Source organism: Anabrus simplex, chromosome 1 (genome assembly GCF_040414725.1).
Source record: "Anabrus simplex isolate iqAnaSimp1 chromosome 1, ASM4041472v1, whole genome shotgun sequence".
Classification (NCBI taxonomy): domain Eukaryota; kingdom Metazoa; phylum Arthropoda; class Insecta; order Orthoptera; family Tettigoniidae; genus Anabrus; species Anabrus simplex.
In genome coordinates this window covers 1,563,484,558-1,563,504,758 of record NC_090265.1, presented here as the reverse complement: position 1 = coordinate 1,563,504,758, position 20,201 = coordinate 1,563,484,558, and the positions used below count along the sequence as shown (strand labels likewise).

Here is a 20,201-nt window from a genome sequence, read left to right as displayed (position 1 = left end):
TTGAATGGTACGTGGTATGGTGAACTGCTCGGAGACCGTCTCCACCCATTTTTGGCCTTCCAGCGCCCAGACGGTTCTGCGGTGTTTCAAGATGAAAACGCGCCCCCACATCGCTCCCACGTCACCCGGGAATGGTTCCAGGAACATGCAGCAGAGGTCCAACGACTGCCGTGGCCACCCAGGAGCCCCGATATGAACCCTATCGAGCATATCTGTGATGTTCTGGAATACAGGCTCCGTGCCATGGATCCTGTACCTACGAACAGACCAGCATTGGTGGCCGCTCTGCAAACGATTTTTCAGCTGCGTCCAGAGGACTACCAGGGACTTGTCGACTCGCTTCCACGGCATCTTACAGCAGTTCGCAGGGCCAGAGGAGGCTCCACACGCTATTAGGTGACTATCCCATGACATTTGCTAAGTCAGTGTAAAATGGCATGATTTTTTAATATCATTTTCGGAGAAATGTATTAAGTATAACGTCCAATGTTGATTTTTGTTTGTTATGCATTTGGGAATTGCGGACAACAATGCAAACTTATTTTCAAACTCATGTTCTCAGTAGATTATAGATTTCAAATCAGTCTGTCTGTTGTAGTCAAGGCAAGCAAAAGAAAGGGGAAGTGTTTAATATTGAAGAAAAGTCACACATAAAATGACAATTAGATAATGGGGGAACAAACATCAGCATTGTGAAGGAATTGGGCGTATCACACCCAACGATTTCTACGCATTGGAACGGCAGAGAGAATATCCCATATACCAGCCAAGACAGTGTGCGACGTTATGGATCAATTTTCAATGTTGCTACTTCCTTGCTCAGTTATTATTTTATATTTTGCTGGCATATTATTGCTGGATGTAGAGATTAGGAAAAAGATTACTTTTAGTCCCAGTTCACAAATACTGTATTGCAAATACGGTAGTTATTTCACTTTTATTTTTTGAAGTTTTAATTGTTTTCTATTTTATTCTATTCTCTATTGTAACCATGTAAGTGTGCAGCCTAAAATTTACAAATATGACATTTTTAGCTACAAGAAAAAGATTGGTTTGTGCAACTATCACCTATAACAACCGCTAATTGGTGGTCCCTTCAGATACATTATAACCGGTTTTGACTGTAATTACATTTTATACATCATTCCCGAATTTTCCCATTTTTTAGGTATAATGCAGGCATGTCCAACTTACAGGTTGTGATTTACGTGCTGTTATCAAGTCTGGCAATGATATATCTTAGTTTATAGCTATACGTATCATTATAGAGAGAGAGAGGTATGTATACACACCTCCCCACCCTCCCCCATCATCATCATCATCATCATCAGTGTACGGTATCCTTCTAGTGAGCCAGGTAAGATGTTTATGAATGATTTGCATTGTACACACAATTATTACGGTATAGCTTTACAACAGAACTTAAAAGCATATAGTAACATAAGCATGCAGTGAATATGGTGTGTATTCATACATTGTACATTGGTGTGATGCCAGGGTCTGCATATCATTCAGCGACTATTGGAAATCATGTGAGTATTAAGTGATAGGAATCCTGGGTGGACCATCAGTCATGTTGGAATCTCATTTACTTTGTGTCATTTTATGTTACAACAATTCAGATTCTCACAAATACATAGAAATGAAACAAGAGGGTATCATTTCCCTGCATCTTCTCAAGTAAGGACATTCTTCTTTCAGTAGTAACTTCCAAAATGTATCTTATTCTGCATGAGCTTTCAGTAAAACATCCTTTTACAGGATTAGTTTTTCATTTTAAGGAGACAGCTTGCTATAAGAATACATTTTATTGATATTTGCTACAATTACTGTTATGATTGATTCTGACTTGAATAGATATGAAATGTAGTTGGCAACTGGTCAATTTTTGTTTGGAAACCGCAGAAACCATTTTCAAATTCTTAAATAACTGAACCTATTTCAACTAGATACTTCTGTATCTAAAAATTAAGTTTAGGACACTTGTCAAGATTTTCTGTGTTGAGAAAAGTGTCCAAAAATATTATTTTTCAGATTGGTCATCATTAACTGCAAGTTATTTTTGTAACATGACACTGTGGTCATGACCTCAGCAATGCATTTGTTTCTGCCTTGTAGCTGTAGGGTCATTTCACTAAGTTTGCCCGTGAAATTCATGAGAAAAACCAGCTCGCTGTACTGCTGAGAGGTCACGATTGGGACAAGGTGGTGGAGGAAGAATGGTACAAGGACAAGATGAGATGGAGGAGGCTTTTATACCACACCCGGGAAACTAGAGATGATTTAGGATGATGATTATGACTATAACATACCTGTAAAGAACACATTATTTTTATTTAACTTGTGAGTTGACAGACTGAAGAGCTTCTTTGTACAATTTGCTTTACATTTCACCAACACAGATGGGTCTTGCAGGTTATAAATATTATGTATTATATATTATAATAATAATATATAATATTATGTATTGAATAGGTGGTATTTAACAAAATAAAAATTTGTATCACAGATAGGTCTTACGGCGATGATAGGATAGGCTCAGAAAAGGGAAGGGAGCGGCCGTGGCCTTAATTAAGGAACAGCCCCAGCATTTGCCTGGTGTAAAAATGGGAAACCACAGAAATCCATCTTCAGGGCTGCCGACATTGGTATTTGAACCCACTATCTTCCAAATGCAGGCTTACAGCTGCGCGTCCTTAACTGCATGGCCAACTCGTCATATTGTCGACAGAAGGCAATAAATTCATTAGTATGGCCTTTCGTTATTTTTGCTCCATCAGTAATGATGGCGGCTGTATTATGTAATGGTAGTTTAACCTTTTAAGTGCTGAGTTACCAGTTGACTGTTTGGTACCTCAGTGCTGAGTTTTTTCATGCACATGAATTTTTTTTGTATAAGCGTCAATTTTTAACTTATCAGTGGTGTGATTAGCTTAAAATGTTTATGAATGTTGGTTCTTTAAAAATCTAAATGCAAATGTAAAATCCTACACTTATGTTCTATATTATTTTGAGAGAAAACAAAATTCCACTTTTTGTGCCCACTCGTACATCATCTTTATACAAAGTATAGACCCCCAAAATAAAATTATTTCCTGAAGGCAACTAATACTTGTAACTCCTTACAAGTACATAAGTTGATATTTTAAAATACTTTCTAAACCTGGAATATGGTGACAGCTCAATTTTTTCCGCTAGTTGTTTGTGATACCGATTTGTTTAATCAACAACCAGCTGCACCAACTCCACTGGCAGAGTAGTTATGAAAAATCATTGATTTTGGGGTTGTCATCAAACACTACTTGGCTCTCAGAGTCTGTCACGGTTACTTGAAAGTCTGGTGGAGAAGTGTCATTTGTCCGCCACAAAAATAGTGATGAAATAACTTTTTCTTCCTTCGTTTAGAAGGAGCCTCTGTTTCTTTCTCACTTACAATATTTTCAGCATCCTCTGTATCACTCTCACTTTCAAAATCACTGGTAAAATTATTAAAATCATCATCTTTATCATCACTTTCTGCTGTGATTAATAACTGAAAATTCTTTGATCCGAAATAACATCGCTGCGAGAGCAACTAGCTTGTCGTTCCGCCATGCTTGTTTACATCACTGATGAGCTTCACAGACGTCTACAAAAAGCTCTGTAAGTTACTTCCTGAAGCTATAAGCCGTGATCAATTAGTTATACTTAATGCCCAACAGATGGCAGAACATGTTAGAGATCAGATTGGCACTCGAGAGTGAACTGGGAAACTCAAAAAATTAAAGTTCTCGTGCACCGTCTATAAACGGGCGTAGCAATGGTGGACTGGCCGTGTCAGCCCGTCTATAGGCAGGCGTAGCACTCATCGGGTTAAGCTTCCTGACAAAAATAGCAACAATGAAATATATTCCTGACCTTTTGTTCTGCCTTTCATTGAAATCCTCCAAGGAGTTCTTCCTTGATGCTGAAACCTTCAAGAACTGTTTGGATAAAAATGAATAACTGGACATCAGTTGATTCATCCAACTGGAGTGAGCAATGCAGTGGATCAATCTTATCTTCCAAAAGCTCTATGCTTACATTTTTACTAATTTTTCCATTTGTTGCATCACCGTATATCTGGATGATTAACACTGCGCTGCTCGTGCTGCAAATTCTAACGCAAGTGCTCGCGCGGATGACAATTTTCATCCATATTAATTCCTTTATTCTACCTTAAGTATTAATATACGTATTTCACAGGTCATTTTATCTATCCAATAACGGCATTATCTATTTGAAAAATTATATGTTTTATTTTTTAAACTTAATATCACGTGCTACAAACAATCTTCTGAAGAGTATGACAGGAATTCCTAGAAATGTACAACTGTTTATATCTCTCTCTGTGTCCTCAACCACTTTCATTGTCTGTTGCCGCCTCTCTTATTTCACATGAACAGCGTGATCAGCGCAAATACATTTGAAACACGTACTGCAGGATTTCCGGGTAGTTTTATTGCGACTTCTTCCGCAATGTAGCAGCATCCTTGCGTTCCAACTTGCGGACGGTTAGCAGGTCTCTCATCATCTTCAATTCCAACAAATAACTTACACAGCCTCTTTAGTTCTTTGGGAATCATTTCTTGTTGTATGCTCCTTAATATATGGGGTAGGAACTTCCTTCTCAAAATATTTGGAAAACCACGGTTCTTCTTATAAAAGACTAGTGCATTCATTCCACCAAATGTTCGTCAAATCAAAAAGTACTTTCATTGGCCAGCATCGACTGTTTCTAGAAACATTACAGTCTCCTTACGTAATTTCCCATGTTAGGAATCAGTCTGAAAACTTAGTGAAGATGATAGATAACTTAAACCAGAAATTGTAATGTCAGTGCTCGCACGGATGACTACTGTCATCCACTTGCTTTTGAAAGGCCATAATGAAGTATCTGGGGAAATTAACCTTAAATTTCAGAGATATCATTAGGAATTGTTTTTTGAGGATTACACAAAATATTCAAATGAATTGTTTAAAAATCAATAGGAAGAAAATTACACCCGTGGATAACAATAGTCATCCGCGCGAGTTCTGGAGTGTTAAGTATCTTGGATAGCAGCCTTGATAAATTTATTTTTAAATCCTTCAAATAGATCAGCGACTTCAAGAAAATACTCTTTATACAGCTTTCCACCAGTGAATGGTTTACATTTTTTAACTGTCATATTGTTCAATTTGTAGTATAAAATTGTTGCATTGTTAGAATTAAATCTTGGGTTTGCTAGCATGTATTGTTGAGTTGTTAATTTCAATTTAAATTCTTTGACCTTGAATTTACAATTTTGATTTTCAGGTTGAAAATCATCAGCGTATTTATTACAATGATGAGTACTTTGATGATGTTATAAGGTACCTTATTTTTGAGTAGGAGAATGAAGTGCTATGAATTAAATATCATTTGTCCTTCAGGGTAATGAAGAAAAAAATCTTTCCATTCATTCTGAAAATGATAATTGTGGACTTCCTTTTTTGCACTCACAGTCATTCTATTGAAACAATCAAAACTAACAATTGAATAATTAGCTTAAAAATCATAAACTGTAGCACACTAAAATCACTATGCACGAATAATGCAAACAGATCCACAGTAAAGAACTTAGCTCATTGTTTGTGCGATTGTTTAGAGAATGTGATTCAAACTACTGTTATACAAGACAATAGACGAAAGAGGGGAAAAATGAGATATTCTCCCACTCACATGTAGTCACATACCGGTTGCATTATTGGAAAAATAGTTCTAAGCACATGTTGACATATATTCTCTTTTTCCATTTGGGAGAAAGGAGACACAAAGTTCATCAACTCCTAACTCCTACTGGGTATACGTGATTGACTAAAAATTGTCCCACGAACGACCAGTTACTCGGGATCGATGTGTTGGACATGCCTGATTTAATGCATACTCTGAGTTGAATCTAAATGGAAGCAGTAGTTCTGTGTGTTTTTCAACAGTACCTTCTGAATCTTTCACCTTTACAAGTAGAAATAATTAATTTCTTTCCTGCAGTGTTTTTATTTTGAACTTAAGTTTGTCTTGCTTGATTACAAAATTGATTTGTCATTTTTAACTATTGAAACTATTAAAGTGATGTGATGTATTTTTCAGAAGGCTGTGCTAGATCTGTTGTACGATTTGTTAGGATTACCACAGCCTCAATGGACAGATGAATTTAGTGTAGCATTGGAAGCTGTTGATCCATCATATCCTCGTGATGCATGGAAGCTATCAGAGGGTTTTGTGGCAGCTGAAGGCCGAGCTATACTTCCTCACTTAGCTAAGAACAGGTAAGAGAAATGTACATGGATAGGTGGGAGAATCAGGAAGGTAATATGAACATTTTGGTATGAAACAAGCCAAAACAGTGACTTGTCTTGATGGAGATGCACTACATAAATTGGAAAAGAGACTAATTTTGTTCTCTCCCTGAAAGAAACAGTAGTGAGAATATTTTGTTATAAAACTCCTTCATTTTTTGAGGTGTGGCAAAAAGTAGAAAGCAATAAAGAAACTGAAAAGAGCTTTTGTCACTACCGGTACTTCAATTTTTATTTGCTAAGATTTTAAATTTTCTTTTCTATGGTAACTTTATCATATGATCGGTTAACATGTGATAACACAGCCATGTTTCCAAAAATGACCAAAATCAGATTGAAAAAGATTACATTTTACTAAAAAATAAACCACTTTCTCGGATCTCTACCTATTGAAGGTGAAAACAATGTACATTTAGTTATTGAGCTTGTAACGCTTTTGTGTACATATTTGCTTAGCAATATACACAAATATATCTTACCTGAAATACCCTATATTTGGTAATTATAATTGAAAATACACTCAACGGATCAATTAGGTATAAAATAGAGATTAATTATCCATTAGGAAAATGCAACCATTGTGTGATTTAAAATTTGATTTATGTTGCACCTACACACAGTGTTCTCCCCAGAAATTTTCATCAGCTGGTTGGCAGGAATGAGTAACCGGGCGAGGAGTACTACGTAAAAATGAATATGATAACATTTCAATTTAGTCCCCTCAGGGCATTAACCAGGGGCATAGCCAAGGAGGGTTACTGAGGGTTAGATCCCCAATGGAATTTTTACAAAAGAAAATAAACAGAAACTGACAATAAAATAGCGAAAGCACTACCGGGGTGTGTGTGTGTGGTTGGCTCTTTTGAACATTCACTGAAACATTATTGTAAAATGAACAGATCTCTTGAATCTATTTTCTAATAAGCCCCGAAAGTTTTATTTTAGATTGTAATCTGAACATAAGCTACTATTCGCCGTAAAACTATACATCTTAATTATACTGTTTTTGTTCTGTATTTTAATATAATATTTTGTAGTGAACTGGTACTGCCATCTGAATATCAACATAACTTACTTTCATCAGTGTCCTTATAATGACACTCATGTATGCGCGCCCCACACACGCACAAGCTCCTTCATTATGTTCTATCAACATTTGTAGCCATAACCCCCCCCCTTTCCCTCCCTCAACTATCGGTCAGTCGATCCTGGCTATGCTGCTGGCATTAACGATAATATTAAAGCCAAAATTGAGCTATTTTAGTGCTATTATCACGAACAAGACTTAACAGAGTGTTTAGAACTTCCAGTATTCTACTGCTCGTTCATAATCATGTAACACCTATCGTCGCCATAAGACCTATCTGTGTCGGTGCGACGTAAAGCCCCTAGCAAAAAAATAAATAATCATGTAACACCAGGGCTTACCACTCCGTTGCTGTGGATTGCCATACCAAGACCAACTACAGTATTAGGTTGTAGTTGGTCTTGGCCATACGGGTTTGTGTTGTCGGGCGGAATCAAATGCTCAAATGCGATGCCACGCTAATACAGACACTGCTCACGCATTACACTACGTGGTAATTAAGCTAAACCTTGAAACCCCGATGTATTGATGCAATTATGCTGACAATAATGACGATTTATAATTTTGATAAACGGTTTTACAGTATTTACCTTTTAATTTGGAACACCTAATGACTCAGATATATATTATTATGTAACTAACACATATCTACGGTAGATTATGTTAGCCGGGTGTTCTGTACAAATGGCAGGGCTAAAAAGGTCCTAGGGAGAACACTGTACACAGATAGGTCTTAATGGCGACGATGGGACAGGAAAGAGGAAAGGGCTAGGAGTGGGAAGGAAGTGACTGTGGTCTTAATGAAGGTACAACTCCAGCATTTGCCTGGTGTGAAAATGGGAAACAACGGAAAACCATCTTTAGGGCTGCCGACAGCAGAGTTTGAACCCACTATCTCCTGACTGCAAGCTTGCAGCTACATGATCCAAACCACGCGGCCACTTATTCGGTACCATTGTGAGAATTTCTGCGTTTTCTGGTTTTCATCTGTCTTCTACGATTGCTCACTGCCACACCATAATGTGAGATAGAACATTCACTTGACGTAGGATATGACACAGCTTGTAAAGCAATCATCGTAGATTTGAAACAGTAGTCTTATAGGGAGCACAAAAGACTTCTAATGTTCAGTGAAAAAGTATCCGACCGGGACATTTCATCTCTGATTTTCTGGAAGATTGTGTAGCTTTTAAAGAATGCTTGGGAATAACTGGAGCCGTATATGACAATTTTCTCAGATTTCTTTTTTTTCTACATTATCTAGACAGGATCTTGTTGCTTACATTTTTCGGGGTGAACAGATTTCCAAGGCCTTCATAAACAGCCTTTGAAAAGTCACCTGCCATCGGTTGACTTAGTTTTGTCAAACTCTTCCATGCTGTTGTCTTCAAAGTGTTCACAGCTTGGGTCTCTGTGAATTGCTGATATTTCACGGAGTTGAGCGTTAAGCTCAGGAAAACACTTCTCTAGTTAGCAGATCCAGCACGTTCTGCGTTATTCTGAGCTTAGAATATGGAGTATGAGCCATAGGATAGCTATTACCTTTCTAACGACTTAATTAAATCTTTAATCTTGTTACAGTTGTGTGCCATAAACTGAGTTTGAGCTCTTGTGACAGCTAGCTCACTGCTACTCATATTATTTTAAAAAATTCAACACGATTGTTCTCTTTACACATCATAACCATAAAGTCAACACTGTCATTCAGATGTTCATGAATGTAGAATGCAGACTTGAACAAAGTATTCCACCTTGTCTGCATAAGCATTGGAAACAATTTTATTTTCCCTGCATCGTTGTCATATCTCTTGCACAGAAATTCAAGATGCATGTGTTTCCTTTGTCTAGTGTTTAGGGAAGATGTCTTGGTTTTTGCATTTGGCAAGATAAGTTCATTAGGGTATATCGTTTGCATAAAAGCTCTGCGAACTGAATTCACTTGCCCATGAATATACCATCACCGGTCTTCGGCATTTCACCAAGTCATGTTTCTTTTTTTTTTCACTTACAGTTTAAACAAGGCAATCTCTGAACCTGAGAATCATTGGCGAGTGTTGGAGATTGGTATGGCATGCTTAAAGCATAGTTTTGGTAGTTGGCACAGGTAAAATTACCAACTTAAGGGTACCAAAAAGTAACACATGAGAACAAACATTGCAAAATTTAAACATCTGTTAAGGAAGACTTCTTTCTTTTGTTACTAGAATTTAAAACCCTGCTAAATACCCGTTCAGACAACAAAATATTATTAAAGTTATGGCTGAAAAAATATTTTAATGAGGTATATAGGGAAATAACTGCTATATTGGGAGCACTGCTCTATTGCATACCGCAAAGAATATGTACTAAAACACACTGCTGTTGCAAAGCGTGACTGCATTCACTGACTAACTTGTGTCTACCAGAGTATGTAGGCATGATTGTGATTTAAAGTGATTTTGCATTATTTGCCGATTTTGTGTTATTTCGTGATTCAGAAACCGTACTTTTGGGATCAAATAGGTCAGTTATGTGCTTAATACAGGATCATCGAGAAAGGTGGACCTGATTTCGAATTTTTGGTTTTAGCTTATTGTTATCCATCCTGATCAGGTGACCATAAAATTTTAATCGTATTTTTATAATGGTGTCTGTGATTTTTTGTATTACTTGACAGATTTCCTGTGATTTCCTTTTCATCCAAATACCATTTTCACATTTAGGTCCTAACATTTTTCTGAGAAATTTTCCTCTCTTGTTTTTTGATGATTTTTATTTGTTCTGCCATTAATTATCAGAGTTTCTTATGAATAAAAGTCTTCTGCTTTAACAACTGCATTGTAATGTCGTAATTTTGCGTTTTGGGAAATAGATTTTTTTTTGTTGTATCTGCTCCAGACAATTTTGTATGCTTTATGTAATTTTGTAATTCTTTCTTTGTTTGCTTGCTGATTTATCCTGTTTGGTTGTATAATTTTGCCTAGATATTTGAATTTATCTACTTGGGATATTTTTCCATTTCAAGTGATTAGAGGATGGTAATTATTTGTTTTGTTTTACGAATTTGTAAAATAGTTTTTAGTTTTAAGATTTGTTCTGGGCATGATCTTCCTTTTTGAAACCCTGCCTGATATTCTCCAATGAGGTGGTTGGTTTGTTTTTCTGATCTATTCACTATGGCTTATAGAGAAAATTTTGTAGACGACTGATAGCAAGGAAACCCCTCTGTAATTGTTTATATCTGATTTATCCCCTTTCTTGTGGAGTGGGTGAATTAGTGCATATTTACAGCCTTCTGGAATTTTCTCGGTATTCCAAATGTTCTGTATGATTTCTTGAATTGCATAAGCCATTTTCTCACCACCTATTTTAAACATTTCAGCAATTATCCTATCTTCTCCTGGTGCTGTATTATCTTTCAGTTCTTGAAATTATCTGCTTGATTTCTTCTAGAGTGGAAGATTCTATTTAGTGTAGGTTTCTCAAAGGTTATTTGGTTTTGTGGATTTTTGCAATTTAATAGACTTTAAAGGTAGTCTGCAAGAAGTTTGCAGTTTTCTTTGTTACAGCCAAAACTGAAAAAAAAAAAAAAAAAAAAAAAAAAAAAAAAAAAAAAAAAAAAAAAAAAAAAAAAAAAAGATCATAAAGTGGGAACTTGCCAAAAAAAAATGAAAAACAATTTCTCTGTTAAATTTAGCGTTAGGTTTGAATTTAAAAATGATGATAAAAACAAAAAAACAAGTGTTTACAAGTCTTTTTTGGTAATGGTGAGGTAGGGAGGCAGTGACTTGTGCTCTCGTTGTTCAAGATTTTGTACTGGATATAGTGATGTTTGGCTGAAAAGGATGCAATTATTTCAAACTGTAAGTACTCATATTTAAACTGATGTAAAAACGTTTCAATTGAAGCTCAACTAAGTGCTGTAAATCAGTTTTTAAACTGTAGAGAGATTCAGTGCAATCTATAACAGTGTTTACAAAAGTTGCTACCAACAGAGAGTGTAGAGTGTCAACATTTCTGTGGCGTCAAGAGAACTATCGATTGTGACAAACTACTACCAACTTCAATGTTCAATGTTTTCAAGGAGTAAAAGTGTATTGTATTGAATTGATTGCAACGAATACAGCTAATATTATGAAAGTTATCTGTACAGAGCACAAGTATTTCCTCTTGTAAAATGGGTGTGTCTGTAAATTGATCAAAAGCTGTGGCCCGTCAGGATGTAAATGGAAAAATTCAGTGCAAGTTATGCAGTAATCTATTTCATAGTGCATGTGTAAATCTTACGGAAGAGTATGTGAAAAACTTGCGATCCAATGATGAGATGTGGTTTTGTAGTAATTGTGAGAAAACTCCCCGTGGTGAGTGAGTGATCAGGAGGGCAGTAAAGTTGTAGAAAATGTACCGACTGTAAGTGAGATATATCGACTTCAGCTTTCAGTTAGTAAAGAAGTAAAGGAATCATGTAAGAATCTTGAGGTAGAGCTCGGTAAATCACTGAACTCGGTTCATGAGAAACTGGAGGAAAACTGTATTCTACTTAAGAGTCATGGAGAAGAACTGAAATAATGTAAAGAAGTTATTGAGAGCCTTAAATCAGAGAACTGTGCAAGATCAGCAACTTACAGCAACAAATAGATGGTCTAGACCAGGGCCTCTCAGAGTGCGTGCAAAAGACGACTTCGCTTGGTTGACCAGATTGCAGACCCCCACTCCTCGATTTGGAGCAATAGCGCTGTCTCTCTCTTTCCCCACGCCTGTCTCCCTCACTTGCTCCGTAGTGCTCCAGATCTTAGCCGAGTTGAGCCGAGCTTAGCCGAGTAGCCCAGAGACGAAGCGTTGGTCCGAGCCGAGCTGAATGGGACCGATGCACTGTGCACAGGAACTCTGCACCTCAATTTGCACGCGTGAGATTTTGGGCGTTTGAGAGGCCCTGATCTAGACCAATATGGGAGGTGGAATACACTGGAAATACATGGAATTCCTGAAACGCCAAATGAAGATGCGATCCTCTTAGTGAAAAATGTAGGTCGGACATTAGATGTTACTGTAACTGATAATATGATTGACACGTCATAGGTTAAAAAAGCCAGTAAGTCAACCTCACGCAGGAGTTATTGTGAAATTTGTTAGAAGATTTGACAGGGATATGTTTCTCCAGAGGTGTAAGATTAAATGTAACTTGAGCTGTGCTAATATTGGACTTACCTCTGGGGGGCCTGTCTATATCAACCAAAGTCTCACTTTAAACAGAAGGTATTATTTTCAGTGAAGCGAGAAAGGTAAAAAAAGGAAAGAGATCTAGCATATTTGTGGGTGGATAATGCAGGAAATATTAAACTTAGGAAGCAAGCAAGTGACGCTTATGTATGTACTCTGAGAACAATTGATGATGTTAAGAATTTGGTATGATCTAGATGGCTGTAAGGGATAAATTGTTATCATTTTACTATCAGAATGTTAGAGGGTTGAACACCAAAATAAGTGACATACACACAAGTGTCCTTGCTAGTAATTATGACATGATCATGGTGACAGATTCATGGTTGACGAAGACCGTATATGATAGGGAAATATTTGATACAAAATATGTTTTTTGGCGGGATCGTGTTCATAAGAAGGGTGGTGGTGTTTTGATAGCTGTTGCTAATACTTTCAAATCTGTTCTTGTAGAAATTGGTGTAGAGAATATTGAATTTGTCTGTGTTAAATTTATTTTAGGTGAAAAAGTATATCTCGTGGTAACTGTTTACTTTCCACCAAACTCTCATTTAGAAACTTATAATAATTTTTTTTGCAGTACTTGAAACTATTGAATTCGTACAACATTATAATGTTATTATAACAGGTGATTTTAACTTACCTTCGATCATTGATAGTAACTGTAATTTACTTAACTATGGACCAAAATACCTTGCTCTGGCTAATTTTATTACTTTATTCAATCTGAATGCGTTTAATAACGAAATAATTGCCAATGGTAAAACACTTGATTTAGTCCTGTCCAACTATGTAGGAAATATTAATGTATTCAGAAGAGATTCCCCCCTTGTGCTTGAAGATTCTAATCATCCTGCTTTATATTTTGAACTGGTTGTTAACATTGAGCAAATCTGTCAGCATCTACAATTTCCAGAAGGCCCATTTTAATGAATTGTATGCATCGTTACAAAAATATGACTGGAATCAGTTACTAATGAGTGAAGACCCTAATAATGCAGTAAGCTATTTGTATGAAGTCCTTAATAATCTTTTCACAAAATATGTTCCTAAAAAACAGTGAACAAGAAAAGAATGTACTCTTGTTGGTTTACATTAGATATAATTAAAATGTTGAAATTAAAGGAGACTCACAGGAAGCACATGAAGCATTCTGAATACAGTGCTCATATGTACAAACAACTAAGAAAACAGTCTCTTATTGCAAGTGCATATAAATTGTATATATTACAGGCACAGAATAATATAAAAAAGGATCCAAAAATGTTTTGGGGTTTCATAAGAAGTAAACAAAATAATAGTTTGTTCAAACATATGGTGGAAACCATTTGGTAACTGTGCAAGGAATAGTCAATGCATTTGCATATTATTTTCAAACTGTTTATGCACTCCATCCTTCTTTATATATAGCCTCTGAGTCAGTATCAATGATTACTGCTAACAGTTTACAGATGGGTCCTATGTGCAAAGATGAGTACAAAGATGCAGTAACAAAACTTAAGGCATCTAAATCAGCAGGATTTGATCACATACCTTCTTACATTATTAAAGGATGTGCAGAGGTGCTGATGGTTCCACTATGTGCCATATATAATTTAATTTTAGAGACGCAAATATTTCCTGAAATTTGGAAAATGAGCAAAATAACTGTGATCCTTAAATCTGGTGATAGTTTGAAAATTGAGAACTACAGAGCTATCTCAATAATATGTGCTCCAGCGAAGCTGTTTGGACAAATAGTCTATGTTAGGATATTTAATCATATCAAACCATACGTATCAGAATTTCAGCATGGGTTTTATCCCAAGCGTTTTACTACGACTAATCTTATGAACTTTATTCAGGATGTTTCTGATGCAATGAATGAAGGGCTTCCTATCATTGCAGTTTATACTGATTTTGTAAAAGCTTTTGATAAAATTTATCATGGTGTACTTTTGAGTAAATTATCAATATTTGGTTTATCTTCTGAGTTTTTAGAAATTAATTTCTTCATATCTGTCGGAAAACAGTTTGTATCTTACGCACAAAATACTTCATTCCAGTTCAAATTTAATTCTGGAGTACCTCAGGGCTCAAACCTTGGTCCATTGTTCTCTTTATTATTTATAAATGACTTACAGAAAGTAATAAAATATTCAAAATGCTTACTCTTTGCTGATGACCTAAAGATTTATTAGCAAATTACTGGGTATGATGATGCTATGGAATTCCAAACCAATCTGAACAACTGTTACAAATGGTGTGTTGCAAACAGGCTCTTTTTTTTTTTCAATATTAAAAAGTGTTTTGTGATCATATTTTCTCGTAATAAGAATGTGTCTGTGCATAACTACAGTATAAATGGTGAGATCTTGCATAGGTGTAATTTAGTAAATGATTTGGGTGTTATGCACGATTCAAAACTTCCATTCAACAGTCATAGGAAACTTCAATAAGCCATGATGTTTTAAGGGCATCAGGTACTTTCCGTACAAGTACAAGGCATCCAAAATGCATACAGTACAGTAATCCAATGAATAAAGCATAGTTAGTTTTGATAGTTTATTGCTTCCACGATCAAGTACAGGAAATGTACACGAGGTATTGTCAGGGATGATCGAATTAGAACCATGAGACTTCTTGTATTTAGTACCACTATGCGGGGAACACCATGGGTCGCTTTTTATCGTGCATAGTACCACTATGTTAGGTGCCAAATAGGTTTGTGATTAGTAGCAACAGGGTGCATTGCCGGCTTTTACAGTGCCTGTGATTAGTACCACTATATGAGCGGCACCACGGGATAGTGTGAGTCCCTGTGGTTAGTACACTTTTGTGATGAAGACCATGGGTTTGCATTGCCTGTAAATGGTGCCGCAATGTGCAAACAACCATAGGTATTACATGTAATACATATGCAAATTTCATTACCTGTGAGTAGTAGCAAAATATGTGGAATACTGCAAGTTTATGCTACTTTTTATTAGTACTGCAACATGACAAATACCATGGTTCTACTTTCCTAGTGATAAGTACCATTATGAGGGGTGTATGACTTGGATTTTGGACACCTTTAGACTCCAAGCATCATCGATTCAGTATTGTGCTATAGACGCAGTCCCTTGGTCAGTAATACTATTGTTTTATGTCCATTTCTGTGAATATGAGGCAAAATGGGTCGGATCCACTGATTGTTTTAAATTAATATCCACCCATTCATCCTTCATCCTCACGTTTTGAATTCTGGTCAGTGGAGGATTTTGGACTTTTAATTTGTCATTACATTTCGTCTCATTTTGTACTATTAGGGGCCGATGACCTTGATGTTAGGCCTCTTTAAACAACAAGCAAGCATGGACATCAAAGATACTGAATTAAGATCAAAATCATTAAGTACTAGAAACACAGAGATACTCAACAAATTCCACGATTCTTTCTGTGTAGATGATGGTAGGCGAGTAGTTTCATTTCCCACGAAACACAATTCACTTCTTAACGACAATTGGACAAATGCAGAAAAACGCTTCCAAGCATTGACAGGAAAATTCAAGAGCGATGTCAGCTACAAAAATATGTACTACAATGAAATGCTTGCTTACATTCTACAGGGCCAAGTTGAGGTGGTTGACACAGATATCATACCAGACTTATCCTACTATCTATCTCTTGCCGGGCTGAGTGGCTCAGACGGTTAAGGCGCTGGCCTTCTAACCCCAACTTGGCAGGTTCGATCCTGGCTCAGTCCGGTGGTATTTGAAGGTGCTCAAATACGACAGTCCCGTGTCGGTAGATTTACTGGCACGTAAAAGAACTCCTGCGGGACTAAATTCCGGCACCTCGGCGTCTCCGAAGACCTTAAAAAAGTAGTTAGTGGGACGTAAAGCAAATAACATTATTACTATCTATCTCACCATGCTGTCAAGAAGAAGAATGGAGATTACACGAAATGGAGAGTCGTGTTTGATGCATTTTCTCATTCAAAAGTGTGCTTATCTTTAAACGATATATTGGAAATATGACCGAACCTCCTTCCTGAAACACTATCTGTATTACTCAGGTTCAGATTGTTCCCATGTGCCTTAATAGGGGATGTAAAGCAAGCATTTCTACAACTATTTTTACACCCCACCGACAGAGATTTGACCAGATTCTTTTGGTATCGCATGATATCAGACGCTAATGGCCAATCTCAGACTACAAATGACGTTATCACTTTTCGTTTTAACAGACTACCTTTTGGACTTTGTTGTAGCCCCTTTCTTCTTCTGCCTCACTCAGAGAGTTAGCAAAGTTACACACTGATTTATTTCCTTCAGCTGCTGTACTGGTGGACAAGTTCACTTACACGAATGACTTTATTACTTCTACGACAGACGAAACTGCTCTCTGCACAGTACACAGAAACCTTATCGCACTCATGAACCTATACAAGCTTCCGATGTCGAAATGGGCTAGTAACTCTGAATCTCTACAAGACTCGTGGAAGGCTGTGAATATAATGCCACATATAAGAAAAAAAAAAGTTCTTGGCATTGATTGGAATTGCAAGAAATCAGCTTCATTTCCCATATCAAATCCTATTTACATATAATAAATAATAATAATTTTGTGTGGCTATTTCTAGCCGAGTGCAGCCCTTGTAAGGCAGACCCTCCGATGAGGGTGGGCGGCATCTGCCATGTGAAGGCCACTGCGTGTTTTTGTGGTGGAGGATAGTGTTGTGTGTGGTGTGTGAGTTGCAGGAATGTTGGGGACAGCACAAACACCCAGCCCCCGGGCCATTGGAATTAACCAATGAAGATTAAAATCCCCGACCCGGCCAGGAATCGAACCCGGGACCCTCTGAACCGAAGGCCAGTACGCTGACCATTCAGCCAACGAGTTGGACACCTATTTACAAAGAAACAATGACAGTAAAAATTTCCACCTATTTGATACTTATATTTGCATTAAGCAAATCAATTAATCATACACAGTACATGTTTCATTCCATTTTGGAACATCTTCAGCTGTTTTACATTGCTTAGGTGAAGTCTCTAAGTATTTATCTTTTTAAGAACATCTCAAACAGGTACCTTGTTTTTCTTAAAATCCATGTAAATTTAAAATTTGAAATAAATTAAAATCAATATGAATGGTTGAATGGGGTGGTGAAATGAGAGGGAATCGGATCTGCTTATGATTAGCCTATTTTAAAAAACTTTATCTATTCATTTGAACAGATGTAAAAAATGTTTCCAGTACTTTTATCACTTTTTACTGTTATCGTTTCTGTATTGAGTGGAATACCGAGCCTGATGCCTTCTCTCACATTGCTGGTGATATTTTGATTGGCTGTTTAGAAAAACTTAGTACCAAATGCCTAGTTCGTCAGGTTATTTTAAAATTCTACGACCCACTCGGATTGTTCTCACCAGTCTTAATAATTGGCAAATTACCATTCCAAGATACTTGGGACAGAGTTATTGGATGGCTAGAAACATTTCCTTTCAACATTGGTGCAAAATGGTCGTTATGGTGCTTCAGTCTCCACCATCTTTCAGATATTTCTCTTCCACGATGGATAGGAGCTGTAAATTCATGATTTGAGACCTCTACGTTGCATGTTTTCTGTGATGCATCGGAACGAACATATGGAGCTGTTACATACCTGCGTACGGAATATAACAATGACACGACAGTGCGAGTTGTTTGCAGCAAAGCTAGATTAGCACCGGTAAAGAAGATCACTTTACCTCGTCTATAACTGCTTGCAGTGTTAGTGGGAGCGAGACTTTTACAATATTTCTGTAATGCCACAAATTATGATATTACAAAAGCAACACTGTGGACTGACTTCACTGTTACACATGGGTGAATTCGCAGCAAACCTCCTCGTTGGAAAACATTCTTCTGCAATCGTGTTACCGAGGTCATTTCGTACACTTCACCATCACAGTGGATGCACTGCCCAGGACTTAATAATCCAGCAGATCATTTATCAAGAGGAATTCAAGCCCAAGACCTATGTTCGACTGAAATATGGTGGTATGGTCCTACCTGGCTTCGAGCTTCACCACAACGCTGGCCTCAAGATTCCATATCTGAGCATAATACACTTCCAGAATTTAGGACAACTATTCATCAAACACTTGCCATTACCATTCAAAATCCCCTTCTTGATATTTCCAAGTACAGTTCCTACTTCAAACTACTCCAGATAATAGGATGGATTTTTCGTTTCATGAATAACATACATAACAGAAAAATATGTTATGGTGAACTGACGGCTTCTGAAATGGAAACCAGTCGACATTATCTAATTCTTACGGCCCAACAAGAAAGCTTTCCTGAGGAGTATAAAGCTTTATGGGAGCATTTACCATTGCAAGAAACTAACCTTTTAGCATTTACCACTGCTGAAGGACTCTTAAAATTAAATGTTTCCAACCATTATTTAAAGATAAAAATTTCATTGTTCCGTATTGAAATTATTGATGTTAAAAATTAAATAACTGGAAAGGAGGTTCAACCTATTCAATACTCAAAAGAAAGAAACGTAGCAATCACATTTCTATTTAAATGGGACCGGTTTCGACCTTAGTCTAGGTCATCATCAGCCATAAAAAACATGTAAAATGTTTATGAATGTTGGAGGTCAGTTTCACTCTCTGTTAGGCACAAAGACACGACACCACATTCTGTCCTGCACAAAGTCACAACACTAACAATCAACATGCGAAGATCAAAAAGGCTTGAATTCGCAGATGAACAGATCTGTAGTAGAAAGCCGCCAGCTCCCGGTGACCAGCTCGGCACACTCAAGGTCACGCGCTGCGGCCAAACATCAAAGTAGAGTGGAGAACGTTTCGAAGGTCCAGAACCTGTCACGGCTGCGGGAAGCCAAGTACGTATATAAAAATATACGACGTCAATTAGTACAACCGAATGAGCACCCGTACTCCAGTTAAGTTCTTGGTAAACAGTTGACTTAACTGGAGTACGGGTGCTCATTCGGTTGTACTAATTGGCGTCGTATATTTTTATATACGTACTTGGCTTCCCGCAGCCGTGACAGGTTCTGGACCTTCGAAACGTTCTCCACTCTACTTTGATGTTTGGCTGCAGCGCGTGACCTTGAGTGTGCCGCGCTGGTCACCGGGAGCTGGCGGCTTTCTACTACAGATCTGTTCATCTGCGAATTCAAGCCTTTTTTATCTTCGCATGTTGATTGTTAGTGTTGTGACTTTGTGCAGGACAGAATGTGGTGTCGTGTCTTTGTGCCTAACAGAGAGTGAAACTGACTTCCAACATTCATAAACATTTTACATGTTTTTTATGGCTGATGATGACCTAGACTAAGGTCGAAACCGGTCCCATTTAAATAGAAATGTGATTGCTACGTTTCTTTCTTTTGAGTATTGAATAGGTTGAACCTCCTTTCCAGTTATTTAATTTTTAACATCCAACCATTATTGCAAGACAATATGATCCGCCTAGGAGGTCGACTTCAGTTCACTGGAACATCCATTTAATGAGACACACCCACTCCTTGACAGCAATCGTTACTTCTCTCATTTATTGATCAGACAAATTTATATTAAACTGCATCACT

The 20,201-nt window shown here is 37.1% G+C and overlaps 1 protein-coding gene across 1 annotated transcript in view; it reads left to right on the top strand.

Moving 5' to 3' along the window:
• rictor (rapamycin-insensitive companion of Tor) overlaps nucleotides 1–20,201 on the top strand; it is a 540,306-nt gene that overhangs the window by 85,190 nt on the left and 434,915 nt on the right. The window contains exon 8 of the mRNA XM_067138126.2: nucleotides 6,131–6,309. Coding sequence (XP_066994227.2) covers nucleotides 6,131–6,309 — 179 coding nt within the window. The remainder of the gene's footprint in view (nucleotides 1–6,130; nucleotides 6,310–20,201) is intronic.